Source organism: Phasianus colchicus, chromosome 11 (assembly GCF_987193195.1).
Source record: "Phasianus colchicus chromosome 11, bPhaCol1.hap1.1, whole genome shotgun sequence".
Lineage (NCBI taxonomy): Eukaryota > Metazoa > Chordata > Aves > Galliformes > Phasianidae > Phasianus > Phasianus colchicus.
Window position 1 is genome coordinate 16316713 of NC_143446.1, and position 26608 is coordinate 16343320.

At 47.5% G+C, this 26608-nt stretch overlaps 1 protein-coding gene across 3 annotated transcripts in view; it reads right to left on the bottom strand.

The window, feature by feature from the left end:
- Positions 1-26608, bottom strand: part of FRMD4B (FERM domain containing 4B) — a 106042-nt gene that overhangs the window by 53678 nt on the left and 25756 nt on the right. Inside the window, exon 1 of one of the 3 annotated variants that reach the window (XM_090148418.1) lies at positions 11158-11807. The exons of 1 other annotated variant lie outside the window; for it this stretch is intronic. In XM_090148418.1, coding sequence (XP_090004544.1) covers positions 11158-11319 — 162 coding nt within the window. In that variant the 5' untranslated portion in view covers positions 11320-11807. Of the gene's footprint in view, positions 1-11157; positions 11808-26608 lie in introns of those variants that run through there. One more of the 3 variants, XM_031605957.2, reaches the window with a different exon arrangement.

The following is a 26608-nucleotide window of genomic DNA, read 5'->3' on the forward strand; positions in this document are numbered from 1 at the left end:
ACATCAAAGATGTACCAACCATAACCTGAGTTCTATTCAGCTACCCAAGGTGATCACAATACACCTTAAAAGTAATTGAACCTCATGGCACTATTAAAGATAAGTGAGATATAATTATCCCCAGTTTTATTGATGAGTCAATGTAAGGACATGGTTGAGGAGTGATTTTCAGAAAGGCTGAGTACCCACAGCCATACTGTGGTTGGGAAGAGCAGCTGCAGATGCCTCAAGGATGCTGGACTCACACAGGAGCCAGAGCCAGCCCTGCCTGCAGCACAGCCCTGCCTGCAGCACAGCTTCTGCTGCACGAGTGCAGCTGGGGAAATGGCATCCCTGCTCCCCAGTTCCTCAGCAGGGCTCACCAAAGAAGACCAAACGTCAGCTCCCAGCTCCAATCACAGACCCACAGCTCCAGCACCCCACTGCTCCCTGCTCAGCAGGTGCTGGGTTCCCCCTTGCCCAATTCCCAGCTCCTTGTGAGCTTCTCATGATCACACTTTCATCTTTAATTCAGTGTGCTCAGCTAATCTGAACAATATAATTGATTTTCTATTTAGCTGGACTGATCAGTCATGAGATGAGCACAGCTGTCTGGCTCAGCTAAGAGGCAGCGTATGCACTCCTGATATATATATAGACTCACATCTGTGTTTTCAGCTCATTCCCATTGATTTTACATTGTCTGTGCAAATGAACAATTTCGTTATTTTTGCAACAGGCACCCAAGTTGGCCTTTTCAGCAGTTATTTTTTTAAAAGGATGCTAATATTTAAGCTATTATCCAGTGAAAAAAGAAGCAGCGTAACATTCATTAAGAATCCCCATCCCATTCCCAATAGGAAACCAGCTGAACAATGAAACACAAACATCTCACCATTACATTGGCAAAACTGTACCAAGATGCTGGATTCTTACTCTTTCCCAATGCCATCCCGATGCTTTGTGCACAAGCAACAGAAAAATTGGAAAAAAAAAAAAAAAGAGAATGGAGAGGAATTGAAAGGAGAGGGAAAAAACCCATTGAGCGCAGTATGTTGGTATCACTGCAGCTCTGCAGCCCTCCAAACTCACAAGTGACACTGGGCTCTCAGCAAGAGCTTCATGGAAGCACCAAGGTTGGAAAAAACCTCTAAGATCATCCAGTCCAACTGTCCACCTTCTATGCACAACTCCAATGAAGGAGAAGGAACTAGTCTCAGAATGCGCATGGAAATGAAGCACAGAGTAAAAACAATTCTCTGCAGTGGGTTGAAACATTGAGAAAGGTTTAATACAGCTGATTCTTCACATGGCTGGGAGTTTTGGCCTGAAGAAGTCCTGAAATCAGACAGTAATCTTATTTGTGTTTATATTCCTTTAATACTGCTTGCTGAGCAAAATTCTGTGAAAAGAGAAGAAAAATACACTTTCTCACCCGACTCACTTATGACAAAAATTAAGGCAAATTCTCCATGGAAAGTCATGGAAGCAAGACCTTCCAAAACCTCATTTCTCTAACAAGGAAAAAAAAAAAGAAAAAAATCATGTACAAAATAAGGCAGAGAGAAAAAACTTATTTCTTGGTTATTTAAACCAATACCATGTAATATCCTGAGTCCAAATGTTTATTTGGGAAAGAAAACCTGCAGGATATTTATGCTGCTTCTCTTCAGCACTAACTTCCTCCTTGTCTGAAGCCAGTGGTTACTTGCAGTATTTTTAGACACTCACGTGTGTCACTGAGTTTGGAAAAAAATAAAAACAAAAAGGAAAAAAGTAGTAATCAGGGCATAAACAGGAAATCTCCAAAAAACAAAACACATGGGCCAAAAAAAAAAATTACTCCTCCCCTGAAGAGCAGCCCAACAAAGCTCTTCCCTTCCTCATGAGAAATCCCTGGCACCATGGTTGCAGGGCCAAAGGGCCCTTCAAAATCTCAATGCCTGTCTCTTTGAGCAGAGCCTCAGAAGCACTGCACAGGTGTGAGCCCAGGGCAGAGCAAGGATTGCACTCAAAAGAGGATTTCAACCCCAAATCCCCACCGGAGCTGCAGTTAACCAGCTATAAAGCTACACCAGTAATTTCCTGTAAGGGTGTTTTTTCCCAAATCTCTCTTCTGTAACTCATAAGGCCGTAACAGATTTCAAAGCCTGCTATTGAAGCCCCTACACTGACCTCGAGTTTTCATCAGCATTTAGGGCTTGTTTTTTCCTTCAGTCGTGAAGGCATTTTAGATCCAATCCTCAGCTGCCTTAAATCAGCACTGCTTCATTGCCTCGATCCCAGCAGCCAGCTTATGCCTGCAAACGTGCTCTGCCTGGGAAAACAGGGAACGTGACCAAGAATGTTTTGCAATAAGGAGCTGCCCCAACCAGGTGCATCTCAGGGAAATAAAAGCAAAAGGCTGAACCTCTGGAAGGAATGGACTATGTGCTGGTGAGAGGGGAAAAGTGATAATTCCAGGTTTTGGTTGGTACATCTTTGATGTTTTAGTCTCACTAGCAAGCTTCCTCTCTGCTCAGAGCTTCTTAGGGTGTCTGTTGGGAGAGTAAATCTTGCCATGGTCGAGCACTTGGGGTCATGCAAAGCTTGAAGGAAAAAGAGAAATAAGAAACAAAAGTTGGGTTTGATACCAGTATTTCTACAAAAGACTTTTAAAGCATCCACAAAGCACTTAAGAAAGATGCCTGGCACAACTCTTTGCAGCCCATGGCTCACCCAACCCCATAGTGCCCACCAGCAGGAGATGGGCACAGACAGGCTGAGAAGCAAAACGTGCCATCCCACTGCTGCCCTGCTCACTTGAACAGGGCCAAGATTTTGCCTTAAATCATTTCTAATCCTGCTTTTAACCTTAACAGAAACCAGGACCTGCCTTATTTTAAATAGCCACCAGTGCATGGGGGCAGCTGGCTGCATCCTCCACCCTCCGTGCTGCAAGACAGACCCCTCAGAACCAGTCCCATTCTGCCAGCAGGACCCCAAGTGCTGTCCCCTCTCTCCTTAGGGCTGAGAACCTCCTTGTGCCTCTTGTCCCAGCAGACAGAGACCTGCAGGAGGCTTGTCTTTGAGTATAGCATGCACTGAAGCCATGCTTAGGTTGAGACAGGCCGAGACTACCCACTTCAGTGCACACTAGTGATGCCTCTTGGATGATGTTCTCCAAGGAAATCTTGGCTGCTGGAAGTTTGGCAAAGGATTAGAAGTAAAACACACTGCTTGGAACAAGAACCTGAAGGATCACTGGATTGCATGGCACCTTCCTAAAATAGTCTCATGAACTGGAGATGGCTGTGGCTCAGCCAGGGGTGATGGAGCCTGGCTGCTGGCAGCCCCACTGCTCTGCCCTACTGCTCTGAACACTGCTTTCGTGGCCAAGTGTTGATGAACTTTCCTTAAGTCTCCTTTCCCCCATTTATTCTGTTGTCTCTCACCACAAGGGACGGCACATCTAAGACAGTCTTCCAGTTCTCTATATTTCACTGATCATTTGCCAGTTCCTGCAGGATAACTGGCAAAGCCTCGCACTGGAATGACGAAACTTCCTGCAGAGTGCCAAAGGGCTTCTGAGCACCTTCCCCTCTCCCAGAGGGCTCAGATGTGAGTAACAGGCAGCAGTTCTGTGATCAGGGTATGCTGAACCCCTTTGGCTGAAGGGAGAGAGGTCAGCAGCTTTCTAAAGGCACAGCCCACTTGCTGCAGAGGTACCCTCCTTAAACTACATCAAGATCTGACTCAGTATCAAAATACTGTCAGGTTGTGTCATTCTGCTGGCACCACTGTTCCCATTCCTACCACTTTGTAACATATTTCAAACAAAAACAAGGGAAGAATGGAGAATCAGCTAATACACAGGCCTCATAACTCCATAGCAAGTCCTAAAACTCAGGAAAATTAATAGGAAGGAATCAGTGCAGCTCTGCTGTAAATATGAAGTCAGTGAAAGACTCCATCCAACATCTGCTTTCCTCAGCAGAGAGCAGCAGGCATGTTTATCACACAGCACTGGGACACTGCCACCAGCTCATTGCTGTGCACGAGCCCATTGAGGGGGTTGTTCCTGTGCAGCCTCCTGGGGACAGCAGGGAAAAAGAATCCTGTGCAGTCCCAGAGGTTTTCTGGTGGTACATAAGGGAGACACACAGAGCACACGCAGTGCAGCTCTGCATCCCTTTCCCATCACAGTCCTTGCATGTCACTCATCCGTCCTCCCACCCCTCCTTGCCCTCCATCCCAGCCCCTTCCTCCCCATCCTGCCCTGGGCTTTTCCAGCTGCTCAGTGCTTGGCAGGAGCCCCTCAGGAAACCCGGACTCCAGCCCTGACCAGACATGAGGTAAGCAGGAGGCAGGAAAAAAAAAAAAACAAAAAAAAACAACCAGCAATATCACAAGTCCATCTGAACCACCTGTAATTTAAAAAAATGCAAAGAGCAAGCCAATAAAGCAAGAAAAGCCCCAAACCCTCAGCTCTCTGCAATCTGTGCATGGGCTGCACATAGGACTGAGGCGTTGCTGGGGCAGTGCTGGTGGAGAGGAGCCAGCACCCAGTGCCAGGCAATCACACCGCTATGCTTCAAAGCACAACTGCTCCTCTGATCTCAGCTCTTCCTCAGCAGCCGTTGATGAGCTCCATGTGCATTTGGCAGCCCTGTGCCAGCCTCTCCAGGAGGGTTTTTCAGTGTGAGGGGTAGAGACCTCACCGATGAGACATTTAATAGTTAGATGCTGAAAGGAGCCACTGTACCAGGCACTGGTTGCCCCACCCAATGACTTATGAATTTGGGCTTTGTTCAGTTTAAATCATACTGCAAGCAGCTTATAAGGGTAACATCTGAAAACATGTTTTCTCTGTACTCTGAAGTGACAGACCTGCATTGCAGCTGCAGCAAAGTTAGCAGGATCAGGCTTGGTTTAGCACTTTGCTAATGCAGCTGAGAGAGCACGGACAACAGAAGCAGGAACAACAGCTGTAAGTGCTGAGGGTAAACACACAGCCCTTATCTGCACCACGGAGTGCAAAAGATGCACAGAAGTTCTTACAGACTCATCTGTCAGAAGAGCAAGCGCCAGCACTACCAAAGCACCCAAAGCAAACTCGCAGTACTCTGCATGCTTTCTGGCTGTCCTCCCTCCTACAAGCACAGATTCCAGACTCTGCATTACTTTCATGCAATGATAGTTGGAAAAAAAAAAAAAAAAAAAAAAATCACCATTGTCTGCCACTGCTAAGCATCAGAAATTAAAACATAGGCTCTTACATCCAAGCCACAACCTTACTGGTTTAAAAGGACTGGAAAAACCCAAGAAGCACACAGCAAGAAGCACGCACTCAGCCTTTGTATTATCTGTACATTCGAGCTGGGGAAGAAGGGAGACACAATCCCAGGCTTCTTCCGTTGCCATAATCTCAAGGAAGTGACCTTAGTGTTTGTTGCTTTGATTACAGATTCAGAAACAAAAGCCCTTCCAGCGTGAATCAGGGGATGCAAGATGCTGAAATGTGATTGTTACAAACAGGGGTGGGAGTGAGCAGGGAAAGCACTGCAATTATTGTTTCTTCTTAATGTTAACCCCTCTATTATGAAACGAAGTCAAATCCAAAAGCAGCAGCTGACCAAAGGCACTGTGCATGGTGCCCACCTTGGGGCAGAGGATCTCAGACCTTTCACTTAAAATTTGTAACAGAAATGGATCTACAGTTTCAGAAGCATTTTCCCAGCTCAAGTTTCAGCAGATGACATTCCTGGGCCCAGCTAATGGGAAACACGACCAAGGCAGCAAGCACCATGCACTCAGTTCTTCATTGCCCTTCATTGCAACAGGCACCCCAGGCACTGCATTCCATTGCATTTCCCATGTTCCCTTCCAAAGGCACACGGCTGCAGCCTTGGATTGGGCCCACCAAAAAAACTAGCAGGCAGCTGGTATGTGCAATACCAGCAGGAACACAAGCTTTTAGATCACAGCACAGATTCACATCCTCAGGTGGTAAAAATGACAGAGGGAGCAATGCCAAAGGAACACCACAGCTCTGCACCGCAGCATTTAACATGGGCTGGGAGCAATGGCCCCAGAGCAGGCTAATATTCTTGCATTGTCTCATGACTCCAAGAGTTGTCCCAACAGTGCTCAATATCACAAGTTCCATAGAAAAAACATGAGCTGCAAGGATTGAGGATGTCAGTTCAGGTCCAGCCTGCTGCTCCCAACCAGCAAGCTGAAGGCTGGCAGCTGAGGCAGTTTTGGAAAAGTATTTCAGAGTCACAAACTTGTGTTCATCTCCAAATACAGGATCTAAGGCCTCAAATTAGTTGGAAAATAGGGAGTGAGTCATTTTTCCTTAGAGACATGATGTAAAGGTTGCCTGGGTGGTGCCAGGCTCTGGCCCACTGGAACGACAGGGACAGGCAGAGGGAAAGAGCACAGTTCCTTGGGAACATACAAATATGGAGGTGCACAACTCAGCTGTGCACTGAGCCACAGGCAGTTTTTCTAGATGGGAAAAGTTGGTTTAAAGGAAAGACAGTGTACTAGGAAAAGGTTCCAGCAGCTGGAGACACTGAGTTAGTGATCTGATTAAGTGCAGCACATCCCAATCTCTCTGCACCAGCTCCTTTGGAAGTGAGCAGATGCAACTTGCTGTTAGAGAGGAATTACCCGCTTTCACTAAGGCTTAGTGAACACACCGACTTAGATGCTCTGAGTATACTTGTCCAACAGAACTCCAGTGGGCTTCTTCCCCATTAACACACTTAACCCTCCCAGATCTGCTGCAGCCAGCCCAGCACCCACCAGACAACATACCCAACACCTGTGCTATACCCAACACCTGTCCCCAAGGCAGCCACCTCTCCACAGTGATTCCAGGTCTTGTTTTGCTGCCCACCTACAACCTGCTCTCCCAGTGCCACTCCTCCTGCCTTCCTCTCTCACACAAGCCTGCCACCTGCACAAGGGACCAGCATGATGTTCTCGTGTACCATCTGCCCATCAGCCCATGTTCTACACCAGGAAGCCACACGGCCTGAAATTTGTGTTGCTTTCATTGCCAGTGATGTTTTTATACAGCTAAACAACTGCGCACATTTGGGCTATTCTCAGCGATTCAATGACCCTCACACACCTTACCTTTCCAACCCCAAAACCCAGAACTGATGCACATTTAGATGGAAAGCAGAGCATTAGCAGGGAAAAGTGTATGTGTGTATGTGTGGGAGGGCATTTAAGCTAATATTTTCCAGTGCTGATAACTTTATCCTCTTTGCAGCTTCTGAGAACGAACTGGTCTCCATCTGCACAGAAGATTAGAAGAATTACTAAGCACTAATTATGACTCAGAGGTTTTGAGAGCAATGCAGACTGCATGAGGATGGCCTGATTTTCTGAAAATTAGGAGACAGAGATAGCACCGTGTTATTTTAAGCACACGGACAGTCCATACGAGCTTGCCAAGAAGTGCAGTGGCAACGCTAGCAGGAGTGACAGAAAGCTAAACGCTCAGAAATGAAGTGTGGAAAAAGCAGCATGAGCCTGACATACTTTTTAAGTTGCCTTTTCATAAGCTTCTCGCTCAACCAGTGCAAGCTGCCAGCCTCTGCACAAGGCTGTAAGGGTGATTTATACCAGAACTTTCACGTGGTGATACGTCTGCAAGAGATGGGTTTTGAAAAGTGGCGCCGGCGACATTTGAAATCCAACGCATTGGGTGAGCTGTGTCACGCTGAGTACAAATACATACGTATGGGCAGTGAATAGAAGGCACTGTTTGAACCTGGCACCGGGACACCCTGGAGGAAATGAGGTGAAGTTCAGTCTGGCTATGGAGTTTGTCTGCTGAGGAAGAGGGAGGAGCGGTACAAAAAAAAAAAAATCATATTTTTGTTTCAACAAACTCCAAGAGAAAACCCTGCACCATGAGCTCAAGTGGAAATATGCCTGGCAGTAATATTTGGAAAGTGGATCTTGGAAGACTGAACGTGTAAAAGCAACTTAACTCCCAGGCAGAGGCTCCCTGTGAGCCACAGCCACGGGGAAATCGTAGTGGGACTGTGGCAGTGGGGTACAAGAGGCATCACAGCACTGGGTCAGATTGTGAAAGCAAAGCAAATCTCTTCTAGAGCAGGAGTTAATTCCTATTTCCATACAATGTTTGAAGAGACACATTCAGCATCCTTGAATAAAGCCTGTAAGCTCCCTCAGAAAGCCCTGAGCTGGTGGGAAGGCTGAGATGGTGCTTCTGGGCTCTGCCCAGTACAGAGCCAAGGGAGTCATGCCCCTCACCGGCCCATAACCATTGACTTATAATTGTGATAAAGAAAAAAGGAGCCTCCAAGTTTGTCGTCAGCAGTTTTATAAAGAAAAGTGAAGGTGTGGCAGCAGAGGAAGCTCACTCCTTGCTGTCCAAACCACCCCCACTAGCACCATAGGAAACAGCAGCCAGCCACTTCCTCTCTGCTCCACCCAGGCAGGTACAGGGCAGATATGGACAAAGCTGATTTTCTGTGCAGCATCTGCAATTTTTTCTTCCCTTCTCCCAGAGGAAGTGACCTTTCAGAGGGTACGTCATCCCAAAAGCCACATGACTTCAATTTACAATTCTGCAGCCAAAACTGTTTGCCAAATTACCAGCGTAACTGAATAGCCTGAGCTCAGAGATGCCTCCATCCTCCTTCCCAGCTTCCCATCTAGCAGGCATTCATCACGTCTCCTCGTATTCTGCGCAGTTTGAGAATGCTTTGCTTGGTTTCTCTTCCTCAGCCTGTAGGGAGCATACTGATGGGCACATCTACCACTAAAAAACTCAACCAACCAACTTGTAATTTATAGAAGTGAGTTGGGCTGTTTTTGACTTCGCCATCATTTAACAGCCTCGAAGATATAAAACCATTTCAGTTGGTTTCAGTGCTCTGTTCACTAGATTCAGGACAGGCAGCCTAAAAACTTGCAAGGTGAGTGCTTGATTCTAGAAGAGGCACCTGGACACTATGGCAATGAATACATCTGCTGCACACAACACACAAAATAAGTGGACTGGGGAAGAGTCCCCCCCATGCCACACTACCAGGTCAGAGCCGCACATGAGCTCTGCACAACAAAATACAGCTCCAAGCTCCCCCCTTTCCCTCTTCTCATAGGATATATGTACTGTTGCACGAAGACCTCTATGCTGGACTCTCACCTCAGAATTTTCCCCTAACAGCATTACTCACGCTGACTCGCTGCAGTCACAAAGAAGATCTTTGTGCCAGCTCTTCCACCACCTTTCTGCAAGTCTGCTTTCTCCATGCTGTCAGATACTTTCTGCTGTGGACAACATTCCCTGGCATGCAACCGAAGCATTCAGAGAGGCCAAGTTCCCTCTTGCACAGGTTCAGAGGTTATTTCAGAGAGAAACAGGACAGCTTCTCAGCACTGTGGCTCCAGGGCAATAGCCAAACAGGACATCCCACCTCTGTTCATGAGACAGGAGATGGTGAGTACCAACTTGGTGCTCTCTACACTGTGCTCAAAGGGAAGGTGATGGACAGAAGCTGTTCTGTCCTTGGGTTTTGGACTCTGAGTCACTAAGGCAGGTAAGGGCTTTATGCTGGCAGACAAGATTGCAGTGGGACCAGAAGGGTCTCCCACGCGATAGCCATGGCACCTAGCAGCTCCAGAAGATGAAGGTGAGCTGATGTGGGAATGAGAAAGGGGAAATGTTTTTAGCACAGTTTGGGTCTCCCATCAAGTTAGCAAGCATTTTATCAAAGGACAACTTAATATTTAAGGAAAACTTCCCAGCCCAGCGAGAAGAAACCCTAGTGGCTTTCCTTCTGCCACAGTGGTGGTGATTAAAACAGAGAAGACATCTGTTCAGTATCACCTCACCTGAAAACAGCCCCTGGCCCTCAAAGCAGTGTGAACCCCCAGCACAGATGAAAGGGAGCTATAGCCCTCAAGGTTGCACAGCAGCACAAGGACCTGTCACATCACCCCACCTGCACACCCCTTGAACACAGCCTGGGCACAAATAAACCATGCACATCCCTGGGAGATGAAATCAAAACCAGAAATAATTTATTCAGCCTCTTCTAGGGTTGTGACATCCACCCAGGCTATGACACCAACTGCCATGTGCTTGTTCTGCTCCCACCAGCATCAGGAGGGATCCCACCAGTGTTTTCAAACAGCAAAAAGTCAAGAGTTGAGCACAAAAAGCAATGTGTTGCACAACCCAAGGAAGAGCCGCAGGGCATTCTTTCAGCCATCTCTGTTTAACTCACCCCAAAATGACCGTTAGGAAATTCCTGACATTAAGATCTGAGAGCAGCTTTGTCCCTGCCTGGTTCCATCATGGGCAGGACCTGGCACAGCCCAGTGGGATGGGTAGCATCCAGGTCCCCACCCTGCACAGGCACTGCCTGGCATCACTCATCTCCTCATTTTGCCCATTTTCACATCCCTATAGCAGCAAGGGAGTGATGCTACTTGAGAGCAAGGACAAACTAATCCCTACCCCGAGCCACTAGAGCACAGTAACATCAGACAGAGGTACAGTCCCGCTTTATTTCAGAAGAACATTACACTTAGAGGCAGCCACTGGCAAGCAGCAGCTGAAGAGTTGAGCCCAGCTGCTGTCAGTGGGTTCTTGGCCAGCCCAGCAGTGCCGGTGGGGCAGGACAGGTCAGCAGGCATGGGCAAGGAGGGACAGCAGCCAGGCTGTGCATTCCCAAACTATCCACAATCCATACTCAGATGATATTCATCTCTATGCAATGCCAAGGTAATTTCAAACACAATAAGAGCCATCATTGTATAGCTGCTCTCCCACTGCTGGGCACACCTGAACCTGGCCATGCCTTACAGCTAAACAGCAACAGGTCCCTTTGGGATTGCACAGATAAAGATGTCCCTTTAGCACTGCTTCCAAGTGCAAGAGATGCTTTAATGGTTATGGAGGGAGGGCAGTTTTGCTGGGAGCTCTGTAGCTCCCCACACTACAGAACAGCAGAGAGAGGGAGAGAGAGAAGGAGCAGCTTGGAAATACCCAACATAAACAAACAGCGCAGCGACACTTACACCAAGATTTATCACAGACAGAACCACTCTGCAACGCAAACCGCGATCTCCAATATCCCACTGAGACAAACACAGCCCCACACCCACATCCCCGCTGGCAGCTCCGCAGGTGTCCCCTACCTGGTAGACATCCCCGAGGCCGCACCATGCCCGCAGCGCTTGCCGGCACGCCCGCAGCCGCCCCGCGTACCACCGCCGGAGCGCCGTCACCGTCAGCGTCCAGACGCATCGGCTGCCCCCGAGCAGCAGATCCTCCACCCCGCACATCAGCACCGAAGCCATGGACCCAGCGCACCTCCTCGTCCCGCCTAGCTGGGTGTTTAGCACGCTGGCATGCCGGTCTGCTGGCTTTATAGGGCGTGCACAGAGCCGCGTCCAACCTTCCAACAAACTCCTCTTTCACGGCGCTTCCTGGGCAGGTTCCAGGCGTGCCCCCAGAGCCAGCGGCTGCAGTAGCCCGGCCCCGCCAGCAGCTCACACAGCAGCCTTGTCCTTCCGAGCGGCTTACACAAATCTCCGTTAAGCTCCGGGAGCTGCCACCAGGTTTTCTAATTAAATTTTAACCCTTTTGCCACGTGCCCTGACAACAACCCCATTTATACGCCACCGTTAAGGGATTAAGGGAGCTGCCGCCCTGCTCCGAGCTTCGCCGTGCGTTCGTCCGCATCGCTCAGCTCCGAGGAAAGAACCCAGCGGGAGGATCACACCGACACCTCGTTATCAGCCACGCGGGGAGCCGAGCTGTCAGCGCTTTCTCCCTGGGAATCCTATTTTAAAAAGCACCTTTGGGAAAAGCAAGTGGAGGGGAAAAATAGATCAGCGCAGCTCCTGTAGAATGGAGGCACCGATTTCCTCAGCTTGGGTGGCAGAAGATGCCAAAAGTACAAAGCTCCAGATTTGCTGTTTGCATTCGCACAGGCTGAAAGCTCAACACCTACCAAAGAGACAGTGCTGCTCTCCTGCACAACTCACACAGCTCCGTTGACACAGCACTTGCTGCACGGGAAAAAAACAAAGCTCCTCGTGCACACTTCACAAACAGAGCACGGAGAATAAACACGGAGCTAACAGCCCACGAGGGAACAGCCCTAATGCGTAATCTTATACCAACTCCCAGGCAATCTGCCCTTCTGGGGCAGAAGCTGTTAATGCCAGCATGCTGCACCCCTCATTTGTGAGCTCTTTCCTAGCAAAAGCCAAGGGGAGCAGCTCTGGGTGGAAGTCAAAAGGTAATTAACCTTTTTAAGACCCCTCATGGGATTTGAGGTTTCCTAAAGCTTTCTGGGGGCCAGAGCTGTGAGGGGCCCAGTGTGTGCAACTGTCAGCACCTCACTGATGGAACTGCACAAAGAGCAGACTTTGGTAAAAGCACCAGCCAGACCAACCCCATTGCCTTGTGCAATGAAATGAAGGAACAGGGTGGGAATGGTGTGAGTAAAAGCTGCATGGGAGAGCTGAAGCTCCCTCATTTTGAGCATTATAGCTGCGTTTTGTTAGACAAAATCCATGCAGTGCTTTCTTCCCATTCACTTCAAGGGCAGATGCCTTGATTTAGGGAAAACACAAGGACACAGCTTTGGCAGCAGTGAGGGGAAGCACAAGCCACTCATTCTGTGGGAACCCACCCAACATCTGAGGACATTCAGACCCCCGTAACAGCAGGAACCACAGCAGTGTTGCCCAAACAGCCCAACCCCAGTGGTTATCCCCACTTCATGTGCAAAGAAACCAAGAGGATCTCTTATTTGGTACCAAACCTCAATGTCACTTAAGATCCAATTTGATTTTCAAGTGGGTTCTTTTTTGCACCATCTGCAAACAGCTTCTACACAGTCATGGCTGTTCTGGCCCAAATACTTTCATGGGAGGAAGGTACTCTGTGTGCTCTTAACACAGGGAAAGTATTTGCAAAGCCTATTCCATTCTATGTCAGTCTTCATATTGCAAGAACCCACAGTTGCACAGTCAGTCGTGTCCTAGTTGAGAGTTGGACACTAGAGCAGTTCTGCAGTATGCTGACAGCCTGTTTCAGATAGGCTTTGGACCTGTGTGTCACCAAGCATTACACTTCTTCCTTCTGCATATAACGAGCTAAGAGTGGCTCTGCCCATGATGATGCTGGTATCGATTGTCCGTGCAGCTCCGGGGAGCTTAAACATCTCAGACATGCTCTCAATACAGGAAAGACTATGACAACTATTTCAAACATCTGAAACTGTTATGAAGCAATCTCTCTCCTCAGTATTTCCACACCAGGGTGAGAAAAGGAGCTCAGAAACCTCCAGGTTGCCTTGTGCTGGGGTCTATGCTGCAAAGTGGACCTAATCTGCCTCACACCAAGCCAAGCCAGGAGGTGCTCCCCCAGCCTGGCCCAGGGCACAATGGCTTGGAGCCTGTAGCAGCTTCCCACTGATCCAGAGCAGAGACAGAACTAGTTATAACAGAACCCAGGCTCCACAGTTAAAATCCAGCACCTGTACACCCACCTCAAGAGTTTCACTGCTCCTTTCAATGTTGTCTTAGCCTGTGGCCACAAGGAAAGTTTCCTGCATCTTGGGTGTTACTCATCACTGCTCTGTAGTCTATGTTTAGGGCACTTGAAGATCAGTGCGGATGTACAAAATGAGAAGTTCTGGTTTTCCACTGGGAGAGGCCAGTGCCACCATCTGCAGTTACCCCAGACAGCTGAGGGTAATTGCAGCTGGACAGCACTGCTCAAAGAGCTGTTGGGAGCACCTCCCATGGCATCTGCACATTGTGGTCAAGCCATTGCCAAAGTTAAACACAGATTAAAAAAGAAAATCCAAATTTCTGTCATTTTTGCCATTTCTAGACAAAAAGCAAAGCAGCTTCATAGTTAAGGAAACAGCGTAGGGAACGGCCTCATCCTAAGCCACGAAAATCAAACCATGCCATTCTGAAAAGTTATAATGCTTGCTCTACTCTGTTGTCTTTTGTGCCTTTTCCCCCTAAATAAGGAAAAAGATAAGGATGGGCATTTCCTCCTTTGATATAAGACAAGGTATATTTAAAATGTGGCATGATCCATGGTATTTTTAAATGGCATTTGCATATGGGGCAGCTACCTTTTGTATCTCCCACCCTGTTGTGCCACTGGGACAGCCCCAGCCAGCTCCATCCCAGCCACAGAGCTCTCCCCAATGCACAAAGGAGCAGAGTTGATAATATAAAGAAGAGTTGAATGTAATCAGAACGTTGTTGTTTTAATTTGGGACTGATGAAGCATCCATTCAGATTGGCTTTGCCTTCTGTGGACTTCTTTCAGAATGTGATTTCAGGCATTTTAATTTAAAGTACGTAACTGATATTCATGTTCCTTAGAAGGAGAATTAAGGACACAGGAAATTCACTATGGGAAAGCCAACAGGATGCCCAAATGGCTTTCAAAAGTCACAGTAACCAAACCTTCATGGGGAAAAAATAGCTATATGAGAAAAAGATTTTGTAGACTGCTCTCAAGGTAGAGAGATACTACAAATCTATTTGATCTGCAGCTATATGAACAACAGGGCATTCATTTCTGGTAAGGAATAAGCCCACAGAACAAGAATCTAAGGAGCACACTGCTAACAGGATAGAAAATGTGATGTGCAGCAGATTCATGCTTTTCTTTTTATTATTGATTGTATTCCTGGAATAATAAATGCTAAAAGGGAACAAAGGTTCACCAACATAATAGGAAAAGATCTCAGAGGGATCCTCAGCCCTCCTTGCATGTTACATTCTGTGCTGCAATGAATGGAATGAGGGTAGCTGAATCACTGCTTTTCTTTTCAAGGTACCTCATACAAAGTTCACATGGATACATAATTCATCTACCCGAGAGACCACAGGACAAAAGCATCAGTTTCCTCTGACATCTACAAAGTTGCATTCCCACTAGATACAGAACCATTGATTAGAAATACAGAAGAGGACACACAGCCAGATCCTGGTGGCAGGTAACTACATTAAGGCTTTGATCCTTTTTGGTCTCTGCACCTTCAGCAGTAAAAGGTGAGTTATTGTGCAGATGTACCAAATAATGATAAGGGCTAGCAGATGTCTGCCCTAGCCATTGCTGATCATGGCTTTTGTCCATAGCCTGTCTTCTCTTACATTGAATGAAGATGACTGCAAGCAATACTCAATCCTCTATAAAGCAAAAGGCAAGGTGCAGAAAAAAAAACAAGAAACCATTGAGACAGCCCTTGCAGAGTCCTGAGAACCACTTCTGCTTTGGACATGTCACTACATGGATATCTGCTTCTACTTCCAACTCAACAAGTTCAAATCCTCAAGTCCTGACATCCTGGGTTGGTCTCAGAGCAGGTCAAGCCCCACCATGCTCCCTGCTTACTTGTGCAGCTTCAACACTGAGGAGGTCCTAACTCACATCTCCTTAGCACTTTCTTTAAATTCTTGTCTTGTAAGGAGCCTGTCAAGCTGTGAGCATTAATGCAATTAACCCCAAATAAAGATGAAGTGACTTTTCAAAAATCATTTCTGCCGCACTCCGGCCCTTAATTACCAACTTAATAAAGATAAAGTGAAGTAGTCATCAGCCATCCTCTCTTTGATGTTGTAACCTCTCAGTGTGTAAGATGCTTAAGAAGCAGCAGTGGCACATGGGATAAGTCTGTAATCCAGCCTTCCCTGACAGAGAGTTTCTGAAGAGAGAATCAACTTCTGGCAAAAGGTGTTTGCAAAGCAATTTCATTCCCTGAGATTACTAGAAAAAAAATCCAGAGATCTTTGTAATGTACTTTATCCTTTACACTAGCATGAATTCTGGGCACCTCTCAGATCAATTGTTCCAAAGATTTGTCTACTGCCTTTCACATTACCAAGCCTGAATTTAGAAAGCAAACAAAAGCTACATGGCAGGACCATCCTGTTCTCCTCTTAGTTAGAAAGAGGAGATGATGGATCTATCTGGAGCAGACAGGTGGGAGATGCTGAAGAAAGGCATTCTCCATGAGCACCTCCAGGCGCTACATGTGTTCCCTGCTCTTCCTACCAATGTGCTCCAAGCCAAGGGGCTGCCAAACCCAACAGCAAACTGCATCCTGAACCACTCACAACTGCAGGACAGAGCCTCTCCCCTCTGCTGCCAGCTTAAGGTGCTGGTTTAACAGCAGCTTTCCAAGCCGTGGATGAGGTGCTGTATTTTTGCCTCCTCTCTGTATGCATATTTTTCTACAATAACAATAAAGCAGTGACACACACATTTTTAAAAGACAGCACTGTGCCAGAAACACAAATTTCTCACAGTCTCTACCCCACAGTAAGCTAATTATCGTTTCATGTCAGAAATGAAGTGCCTCTGCCTTTTAACTCTGCAAGTGATTAAAGCACTTACAGCCTGACTCCTCCAACAGCAACCCATACCCACATACCTGGCACTACAGATTCAGGTCAGGTTCAGCACAAGCAGCGGGTGCTCCAGTTCCATAAACTTGGAATTGCCTTCATTTGCCACTGCCCTATCAGCATGAGGCTGTGTCACCCAGTTTCCATAGCACAACTCCCTGGGGGCTGACGTGGGCAAAGCCAATTGTTCCTCTAGCCTTGCAGGCTGTAGCCTCATACCTCCACCTTTCCAAAACCAACAGTGGACATGAGCATGGAATGCTTTCAGCATCCTACTTTCTTCACCCATCTCACCAAGGTCACCATGATGGGCATCACTGTTCCCAACCTACTTTGCTTGCCTTCCCTCATCCCCCATGACATTATTCCACAGTGGGTGTCAGCATCACCCAGCTCCTGCTGCAGCCCAAAGCAAGCTGGCACCCCCAGCACTTAAAGTCTAATATTAAAGGGAGGCCAAAGAAATCAGGTAATGATGTTAGATGAAGGACTTTGTGGTTGATACAAATACGTGAGGAGTGTGAAAATCCAGGGCTGCCCCAGCTTTACGATTATTTTATATAGCCTCATTAATCCGTGGCAAATGGGGTAAAATTACTACCTAACCTAAGTACTCGGCAGAGATCTACAGTGCTGTAAGAGGAAGCATAAATGGGATAATAAAGTTTCAGCATTTTGCATGATATACATGGCCAGGATGACAAAAATAACAACCCAAACCTATTAGTCACGTGACAAGAATCTTTAAAATAGTGAGAATAAATGATGTCTTACTATGATAATTATACCCTCAGTGCATTCATTCTTTCAGGGTGAGTAACCCGGGATGCTGCAGCCTCCAGAAAAAAAAAAATCGTGACTCAGAGCAATGCTCTGCCCTTGATCAGACTTTACGGGTCATGTCAAGCTCTGGAGAGCCACACACCCAGGAGAGGGTTTGTCCTTCCTTATGTGTTTGAATGTCACAGTTGAGATCACTGCACCTAAAGGAATATGAACAAAGAGACAACCTTGGCCACCTTTTGTGCCTCTCCTCCCCACCTGCAGTTTCAGACCATAAACCCAGAATTCATTCTGTGTCATTGCTACACTTTGCACAGTACCAACACTGATATGAACTTTCATTAAAGTCAGTATTTGAAGCTACCCAGCCCTGTCCCCTCCTTTGCCAATGATAGAGGTCAGAGCATGACACGGGCACCCCATGTCTCTCCCAGCACCACAGTGCTCCTCTCCCCCAGACCAAAGCATCCAGATCCAACTATACTGCTCCAGCATGCTGCAGAGAACTGCCCTTGTGCCATCTTTAACTGAGGCTTGATCCAACACAATGTGACATAGGCATGTTTTGCTCCATAGGTCACAAGTGAGTTCAGTTTGGAGCTCTCTGAGAGACAGCTGCACATCTTGGTGGTCAATTTTTTGCAGGAGAACCACAAATGGGTGGGAAGAATGCCAGCAAATAGAAGAAAAATTGGTAAATCGTAAATCTATATAACACACTGCCAGCACTGCTATTGAGCAACGCTTCCTGAGAACGCAGGTCTGCTGTAATTCTGCTTCCAGGCAGAAAGCAAAGAAATTTCAAAATGTATCATCTGCTGCTACAGCAATTAGTGCCTCATTTTAGTAACAAAATAGCCAAGCAGTGTACATTTGTCAGTTCCGGACATACAATAAAAAAGGGAATGACTATCCAGAATTTGGAAGGGGGCAAATCAGTGCCTTTTGTTGTGGGAGCGAGGCAGCTCCGGTGTAAGCAACATGTTTCTTGATGGTGAGCCTTGGTGCTATCCCACCATTTGACCATGGAAAAGGAATTGAGCATGCAGTATCTCCCCACAGAGGGGTCGCATCCTTGTGCTGGGCACTAAATACTGCTGAAAGGCCAAAGCAAACCTTCCATAATGCACAAGCTGCCGCCCATTCAGAGAACAGGGACACATCCAAAAACACCCGGCCACGAGGCGCAGAGAGCAATCGAGCCAAAGGAAAAGAACAGCCATTGAAAGGCTGCTTTTATCCTCAGAAGACCTCCAAAACAAACAGCCAGCATGCCATGGGCTCAATCCAAAGCCTATTGAAAGCAATGGAAAGCCTCCAGCAGGCTGGCAGCAAGGTTGGCCACGCAACAGCCCCGCCACCTCCAGCACTCCCCTGCCCTTCCTCGGGCTTTTGGGGCTTTTTGCAAATGCTCAAGCCAGCCAAGAAGTAATTATTGTAAAATTAAAACTTTTATTTTAGAAGTGTCATGATTTCCTACCCAGCCCCTGGGTGCCCCCAGGTCTCACGTGGGCACACAATACCTAAACCACAGCTCAGCTTCCCTCCACAGGTGTCCCCTGGAGCTGAGCCCCTCCAAGCATGAGGAACAGCACTACTGCTTCACTGAAAGAGAGAAAGGAGTGACGCCAGCAGTGGGTTGTGGTGGGAGTGGTGACATCGGAAGCACCAAGCCATGCACAATGCAGGAGGAAGCCAAGAGGGGAAATGTAGAGGGGCTGCAGAGCTGAGTCAGCCCCTCAGATGAGGGACCTCACCCCTCCAGTGCAGGATTTGTGCTGGTGCAGGTGCTGGACACAGAGCCCTGCCCTGCCAGCAGGGTGGGAGCTTCCCAAATCTCAGCTGGTGCTGAGCAGAGGGTGAGGATGTGGGTGCAGGGGGTCAGCCCAGCCCACATGGTACAGAGCAACTGCAGAGCTAAAAGAAAGCAGATTGACCTCTTTCATAGAGCAACGGGTGGAGAAAAACAAGAAGAAAGGGCAGAGAGGGGGAGAGAGAGGGAGCAGCAGTGCTCCCCAGTGGGGGTCAACCCATGACCACTCCTACGCCAGAAATGTTATTCTGGTTCTAATGGGCACTGAGCGAGAGTTCAGCATTTGTTAACAATTAGCACAGGCAATAACTTCAGTCCCCCTCTCACGCTTGAAATGGAAACACTGTTGTAACTGAGCAGTACCTGTTGGCAGTGAAACTTCTAAATGGATGGCTAGGAGGGGCCGAAAGCTTCCTCAAAGAAATTCTCATTTCTATTTTTCCCCTTTGGGATATAAAACAGGCTTGCAAACTGTCCTTGCCATTATCAAAGCTGTGATTCAATCAGCATTTCATGGCCATAATTAACGGGTATTTGTTTTCATGGGCGTGATTCCTCATTTGCCAGGAGTGCAAAATTAAAATGCGTTTTTCCCATGCTCCTTGGAGAGGACATGATGTGAGCTTCAGCCAGGGAAAGGAAGCCATTTGGAGCAGGAAGAGGATGCTTGGAAATGGAGTTAGAGTTCATATTAGATCCTTTCTGCAGCCATAAGATCAAACAGGCATTGAAAAAAAAAAAAAACCCACCACACTGCTACTCTCACTCAGGTTAATGGATGAAGTGGTGGCACAAATCCCTTCCCCTGCCCTTTCAAGAGATCACTCAGCACTACATGGCTGCTCCCAGGAGCCCCCTCCCATCCTGCACACACAGTGAGAAGGGAAGGGGACAGCCACAGCAAGACCAGGACACCAGTGCACCTGGCCCTCCATGTGGAGGAGGAAGGATGGCCTGCTGTAGAAAACAGGTTGTTTCATCATCCCTTTCTCTATACAGCTGCTTCTCAAACCTTGAAAAACCATGCCAGCATTAACTGAGCTTGGGAGAACACCAGACGCCTGCTCCTCCAGGGGCTGTGAGCTCCTTCAGCACATCATGGCACATGCTCATTGGTATGACTTGCACAGAAACAGCAAAAGGAGAATAAATTCAGGGATTCCATCACAAATTCATTGATGTTATATTTCCAAACCCTCTGGGAGAAAAAAAAAAAGTTATGTATAATATCCTTCAGCAATCAGAAGAAGGAAGGGATAAATCAAATGCAAACCCCCACCAGAATGTAGCAGCAACTGGAATACAATGCCTGTTTCTGTATTGCTGAGTTGTGCATTAGCCTTATACCAGGTAAAGTTGTAGCACAGCACCATCTGTTCCTCAATATGCTTGCTGCCACAGCAGGGATTTACTCACATATCCCTTTGAGGAGTACTGAGCTGATGGGCAGGGTGTCTGTCACCAGAGAAAGGGATCTGTCATCTGCTTCTATGGCACACGGGGGATATTTCCTATCCCAGATTATCTTATATGGCTTGGGGTGGGCTCAGAATGCCAGCTCTAGTGAATAGAGCTTGACAACCCCACATATCCTCACAGTACTGCAGGAGAAAGCACATTTTCCAGCTGTTCATGCCTTATGTCACAGCACATATCTAGATATCTACAAAGAAGAAGGAGAAGAGCAGCCTGCTTTTTCCTATCTTTAGACCAGGGCATAAGGGACTTGTGCCAAAGAGCACCTGAGTCCCAGCCATTAGTTAGGGAGATCCCGACATGGATTTGCAGCAGATCTCAGAGCAACCAAAGCACTTAGCAGCTCAGTGCAGAGCTGGCCCTGTAGGTCCTGGTGCCCAGCAGCGGGGTGCAGAACCACAGGGCTGAGAGACAGCCTGCGGAACCCTCTGCTCCCTCTGCCACAGTTCTCAATCCAAGCACACTCAGAAGAAGCTTCCTGACCTGAGCTCCTGGGAACACCTCCAGCCACGGTAACAGAACTGAACAAACAACAGAATTCTCCCATGCTCAGTGCAAATAATCTCAATCTCTCACCTGAGAGCTGATGGCAGGTACCTTCTGGAGCCGAAAGCTGCTCGCACACCTCACTCTGTGCCACGCTCCATGAACTCCTCCTCAGCACTGTATCAGACCCTGCTTGGTGCCCTGAGCCCAGCTGCAGCCTCTGCAAAGCCCTCCTGGAGCAGGCACCTCCCCAACAGCACCCAGAGATGGGCAAACTGGTTCAGCCTGCTGCCTGGAAGGGCCCACAGGGCAGGAGGTGTGCAAGCTGTTTGCTCCTGCCCTGCCTTGGAAGGAAGGGAGGGGGGGGAAGGTGGGGGAAGTGGTTTTGCAGGATTTCAGACTCTCCCCCAGCCATGTTCAAAGGGGATATTCAGTGACCAAGGGAAAACAAAGCAAGAGTTAGAGATTTCATGCTAAAGGCAAGCTCTTCCCTTTGCTCCCAGATTTTTACATGTGACTTTGCTTTGCTGCACTTCAGCCATCACTGCCTTATCATTAAGGCACTGCTGCTGTTCTGGAGACATTCACCCACTTCCCATACCAGCCCCAAGGATATGCTCATACCCAAAGGAGACACTGCTTGGCCACAGAGTCCAGAACACATCAGTTGGAGGATGTGACATGCAGAACTCAAACCATCTGAAAACAGCTCCGTGCAGTCCCAACTCTGGCTACCAACACTACTAGAGGAGCATCCACTGATTCTTGGCATCAGCACCAGGACTGCTGTCTCCTGCCTCTGCTTACCCCCTCACTTTTCACTACCATGTAAGAGTTTCATTCTATCACCATTTGACTTCAGTCTAAATCTTGCACGGGATTCCACAGCAAAGAAAATATTAACTTGCTCTCATAAAACCTCATGCATTCTTAGAGGGATACATTTTCCTAATTTTTACCTGCAGCGCCCTCCCTGTCCAAGCCTCTAACTGTACACTGCCTACAGATTCAGGCTGGTATGTTGCACAGACACTGGTGCATAGCTGGAACCACGGCATAGTTCATCCATGTTGCTGGTGCTCTCCTTTCCAACAACTACAGCTGCTGCATGCCTTGCTTCATTCCAGATGCAAACCCAGCCTACCCTTACATCTTTAAGTTCATCTTTGCATAATTCTCCTCACCATTAGATTAATGAATGAAGTGTTTCCAAGGTACAGATATATACATGCTCCTTAATTACAGGAGTCAGGCTGAAGCAGATCCCTTAAACACACACCTCCTGACTAAGCTCTAACCCTGCACACCCAGCCCTCCCCACACACCTCTGGGTATCCCTGACACAGCCTGGAGCAACAGTGCTTCCCAGCAACAAGTGTTCCAATACTGTTGATCGAAGTCATGTCTGCACTCTTCTCCAGCACCATGGAGGCATCCTTCAGGTTAACCAATTTTCTGGGAGCTGGATTCATTGCTTGTGGCCCCCATGGGATTGCTGTGCTGCCAGCCACAGCTCAGTAATTGCAGCTGTCAGACAGGACTCGCACTGCTCTCAGCCCTACGAGCACCACGACACTCTAGCAGCCATAGAAATAAGGATGCAAAAAAAAACCAAAAAAAAAACCAACAACAAAACAACCTGCAGCATCTCACCTACAGAAATGAAGCCAAACCTTTCTTTGCACAGGGCTATCAGCACTGATTCACACCAGCAGGTGTCAAAAGCCACCCTACGATGTTCCCACATTGAGAAATTCTGCACAGGAGCTTGCCCTACACCTGCAGCAACCCTTTCTCCTCCAGATCAGCCCAGCAGTGCTGCAGATCACACCAAAATGTATGGGGCAGAGGCAGGAAAGCAGCATGCCAACACAAAGGGCCAGGTCTAATAGCACAGCCTCCATACTTCCCCAAACTCACCCTGGGTGTGAGATGTAAATCACCTCCTGCTTAGCATGCACTAATCCCCCAGCACTCAGATTCCTACCAGGTAAACAGGGCATCAGTTTAAACTGAGATTTAGAGGATTAGGCTGCTCCCGAGTTTTAAAAGGCCATCAATGGCAAGCACCCTCCCTGCTCCTGCAGTGCCTTGCTGCCGGCAGCAGCACGCTAGAGGGCAGCCAGTGCCAGGCTGGGCTCCTGCTGCCTATCAGCATCCACCACAGACCCTCTGCCAGAAAGCAGCTGGCTGCTGGCTCTGCTCCCCACGGCCACCAGCCGAGCAGCCAACAGACAGATAGTACCAAACACAACCATTTCTCATGAGAATGCCCACTCCATCACATGTGCCAGACAGACAACTGAAGATCCAGCCCTAATGCTGGGGGATTTGTTCTATTTCATGTATTTATTTTTTTTGGTAAAATTTTACTGGGTTATCATTGACTTTGTATAGCAATTTATTATCAAAGGTTCATTAAGGTTGGGAAAGATCTCTAAGATCAGCCAGCCATCACCACCATGCCCACTAAACCGTGTCCCAACCGTGTATTTCCTATTAGGAAATCAATTAATTAATATTTCCTATTAGGAAATAGACTCCCTTAAATCACTATAATCACATGGAAACTTCTCCCCCCAAGGCTTCAACAATCCTTTGAGTAGGACTGATTTGACTCTATCATCACTCAATCAGATCCAGTACTTTAGACAGATTCCTTTCTGATGGCATTACGTGAGGGACCAGAACCCTGCCCCACAGCTCCCCTCACTCACCTAGAACCTCTCCTCATCCATCCATCTCTCAAGGGCAGCAGAGCCCAGCAGAGCCCAGCCCCACACACAGCCCAACCCCCTGCAGCCAGTGCTGCTCCAACCACTGCCTTTTGAAGGACCAAATTCAGATCTGCTATAGACCAAGATGTGATGAACTGGTTCATAACAGAAGAAAATTGCTCTCAAAGAAAGGAACATAATTTAAAAGAAACAGCACAAGAACCACCTTAACAGGATCATTTTCCTCTGTATTTTACAAGCTGCTCCCCACTCTTCAAGGCCAATATGGTCCCAATTGCACACCTGAACAAGCCAGATCCAAGGTGTCTTTGCATCTAAAGAATGAAGTAATTCTCCGAGCAATTCCCTGTGAGAATTGGTCCTCTCCACAGCCTCTATACAATTAGTGTACTCCTGCTTTGTGTATTTTAAGAGCCCGCCCTGTCCGTCTGCTTCTGCATCAGCAGATTTTCAGTGTGGGGCAGCCATGGTTTGTTTTATAAGCATTTTGCCCATCTGTCTCTTAATTCTCCTGAAATCACAGCAAGACAACAGAGGTCATGCTCTGCTCTGTTACTAGAAAGTCAGCCCAGAGCTACAATGCTGTGGGAAAGCACTCTCTGGGCGCAGCAGCACATGAAGTCATCATTAGAGGCACCTGCAGCAGCTTCAGTACTTGGGCAGAATGAAATCCAACCCCTTCCAGAGCTATTTTAGCTCTGCTTGGACAGGGATTTCCACTCAGATACTTGCATATAGATTAGAAATGGAAAAAAAAAAAACCAACACACCAAGCCCATTTGTTGAGTTAAATAGCATCTCACCCGTTATCAAATAATGCTCTCATGCCAAAACCTCTGCTGGGATTTTTATTTTATTTTTCAATTCCAGTAATGCAGCAGTGCATATTGATTTAGAAAGACTGGACAAGGCTAAGTAAGCAGGATGCAGGGGCAGCCAGGAAGAGCTGCAGAGAGAAGGGACTGCGCAAAAACACCGCTTCATTACTGGAAGATCAGAGAGAGCCCATCTCCTGCCTTGCTTGAATGGCAAGCTCCCCATCAGTTTAAAGGGAGCCTGAACCATTTCTACCATAAGGAAGTCTAGGCAAGTCTAAATACAAAAGGAAAACTAGCCCACGTTATCTAGAGGATAACTTTTATTCCAAAGAATGTTAGACAGCACACACTTCATCTCACTGAAAAATGTGGCTGCATTCCAGATACATTAAATCTCCTCAAGTTCCACACATTCTGGGTGGGTTTCCTGGAAGTCCCCCCCAGCACCCTCCATAGGGCAATGCAGAACATCCCCAGCCCTGGGGTACACAGCAACCAAACCTCATTTATGTAATGGTACCAACCACCAATCCTTTCCTTAGAACGGGACTATTTTATTAACTACAAGCCAGAAGGAAAAAAAAAAAAGAGTACAGGGAAGGGATTAGTGTTAGAAATTAATTAAAACATAATGCCCAAACAAATGAGTTACATCCCAGGTTATTCACTGCATCCCAGAGGGAGAATATCCTTCTTATCAGAGCAGCTGAGAAAGTGAGGACAAGTCTAATAAAAAGGCAAGCTGGGCTTCCGAGAGTTGTTATTTTTAACTAATTCTCCCTTTTTGTTCCATGTTGTTTTAATTAAAGGGTTGAGATTGCATTAAGAGCCCAAGCTTGCAGTAGCATTAATCTGCAGCGCCCTGCAAAGCAGTGAGGGTTTGGCTGAAGTCACCAAGCATGATTTCTAAAGAGGTTGTTCTGGTGCACAGAGCAAAGCATATTAGGCCAGGAGAGAAAAGCATCTCCTCAAAGCCAATATCTGTCATGCAGATCAAGTCATCTCCTTACCTGGCAGTCGCCCCATTACCAACACATATTACGCACATTTTGCATTTTATGAAGTGCAAAGCATTCGTTTCAAGATGAAGCAAGATTTCAGTTTCAAAGGTCCTTGTAAGAAATGCAGCACTTTCCACAAATGAAAAAAGAGAATCTCAGAAAACACACAGCTGAAATAAAAAGGGGAAAGAGGGAAGAGGAAGGCAGCTACAGGCAGAAGCAGCACCTAAGGCACAGTACTAGCAAAGTCAGAGCTGTTCAACACGGTCAGAGCTCATCCCCTTGGCAGCTCACTGAAGCTGCAGGAATATGCCCCCAAAACTCCCCAGTATCTCTATTGGAGATCATACAGCCATCTAGCAGATCAAATTAACGCTACTCCCCAAAAAAACCTTGCTTTGATTAAGTTGCTCATTAATAATTACGGGATAAAAGACAAAGCTTTGTCTGGGATGAGAATGCAAAGAAGTAAGAGACACATGATAAACTGTCACTTGAGTTTCTTTTCATTTGCCTTTGGAGGCTCACATGCCCAAGATTTCCTCAGCTACTCCGAACGCCACAAACCTACCAAACAGGAGAGCATCTGCTGCAGTATCAGAACTCCCAGAGGTTGGAATTCAAGATGTACGAAGAGAAAATGAAGCCAGAGAGGTCTACTGCTTGGTAAAACAGCAAATGCTGAAGGTCACCATTCCCCACCATTATCAGGAAGGGCGGGAGTTTGAGCCTCCTGAACAGACAGCAAGGGCGTATAAATTTATTTTTAGGGCACAGACCAACCACTAAATGATGGGGTCAGGACAACAACTTCCTCCAAGGACTGACCAGCCCACAGTTGATCTGTATCAAGACAACTGTTAGCTGACTTCCAAGCTGTAAAATTACTTCCATCTGCTTTCGCCCAGACTGACAGCCAAGCTCCTGGCCCAAGCACAGCCCCCACCCACAGGCAGCCCTCCCTTCCTTCCACAGCCCACCAGGCATTCCCTGCTGGGGGTGCACATTCCAGTGCTGCCCTGCAGCCAGATTCAAGCAGCCCTGCCCTCTGTGCAGCACGGAGGAACGTGGGGCCAATGGGAT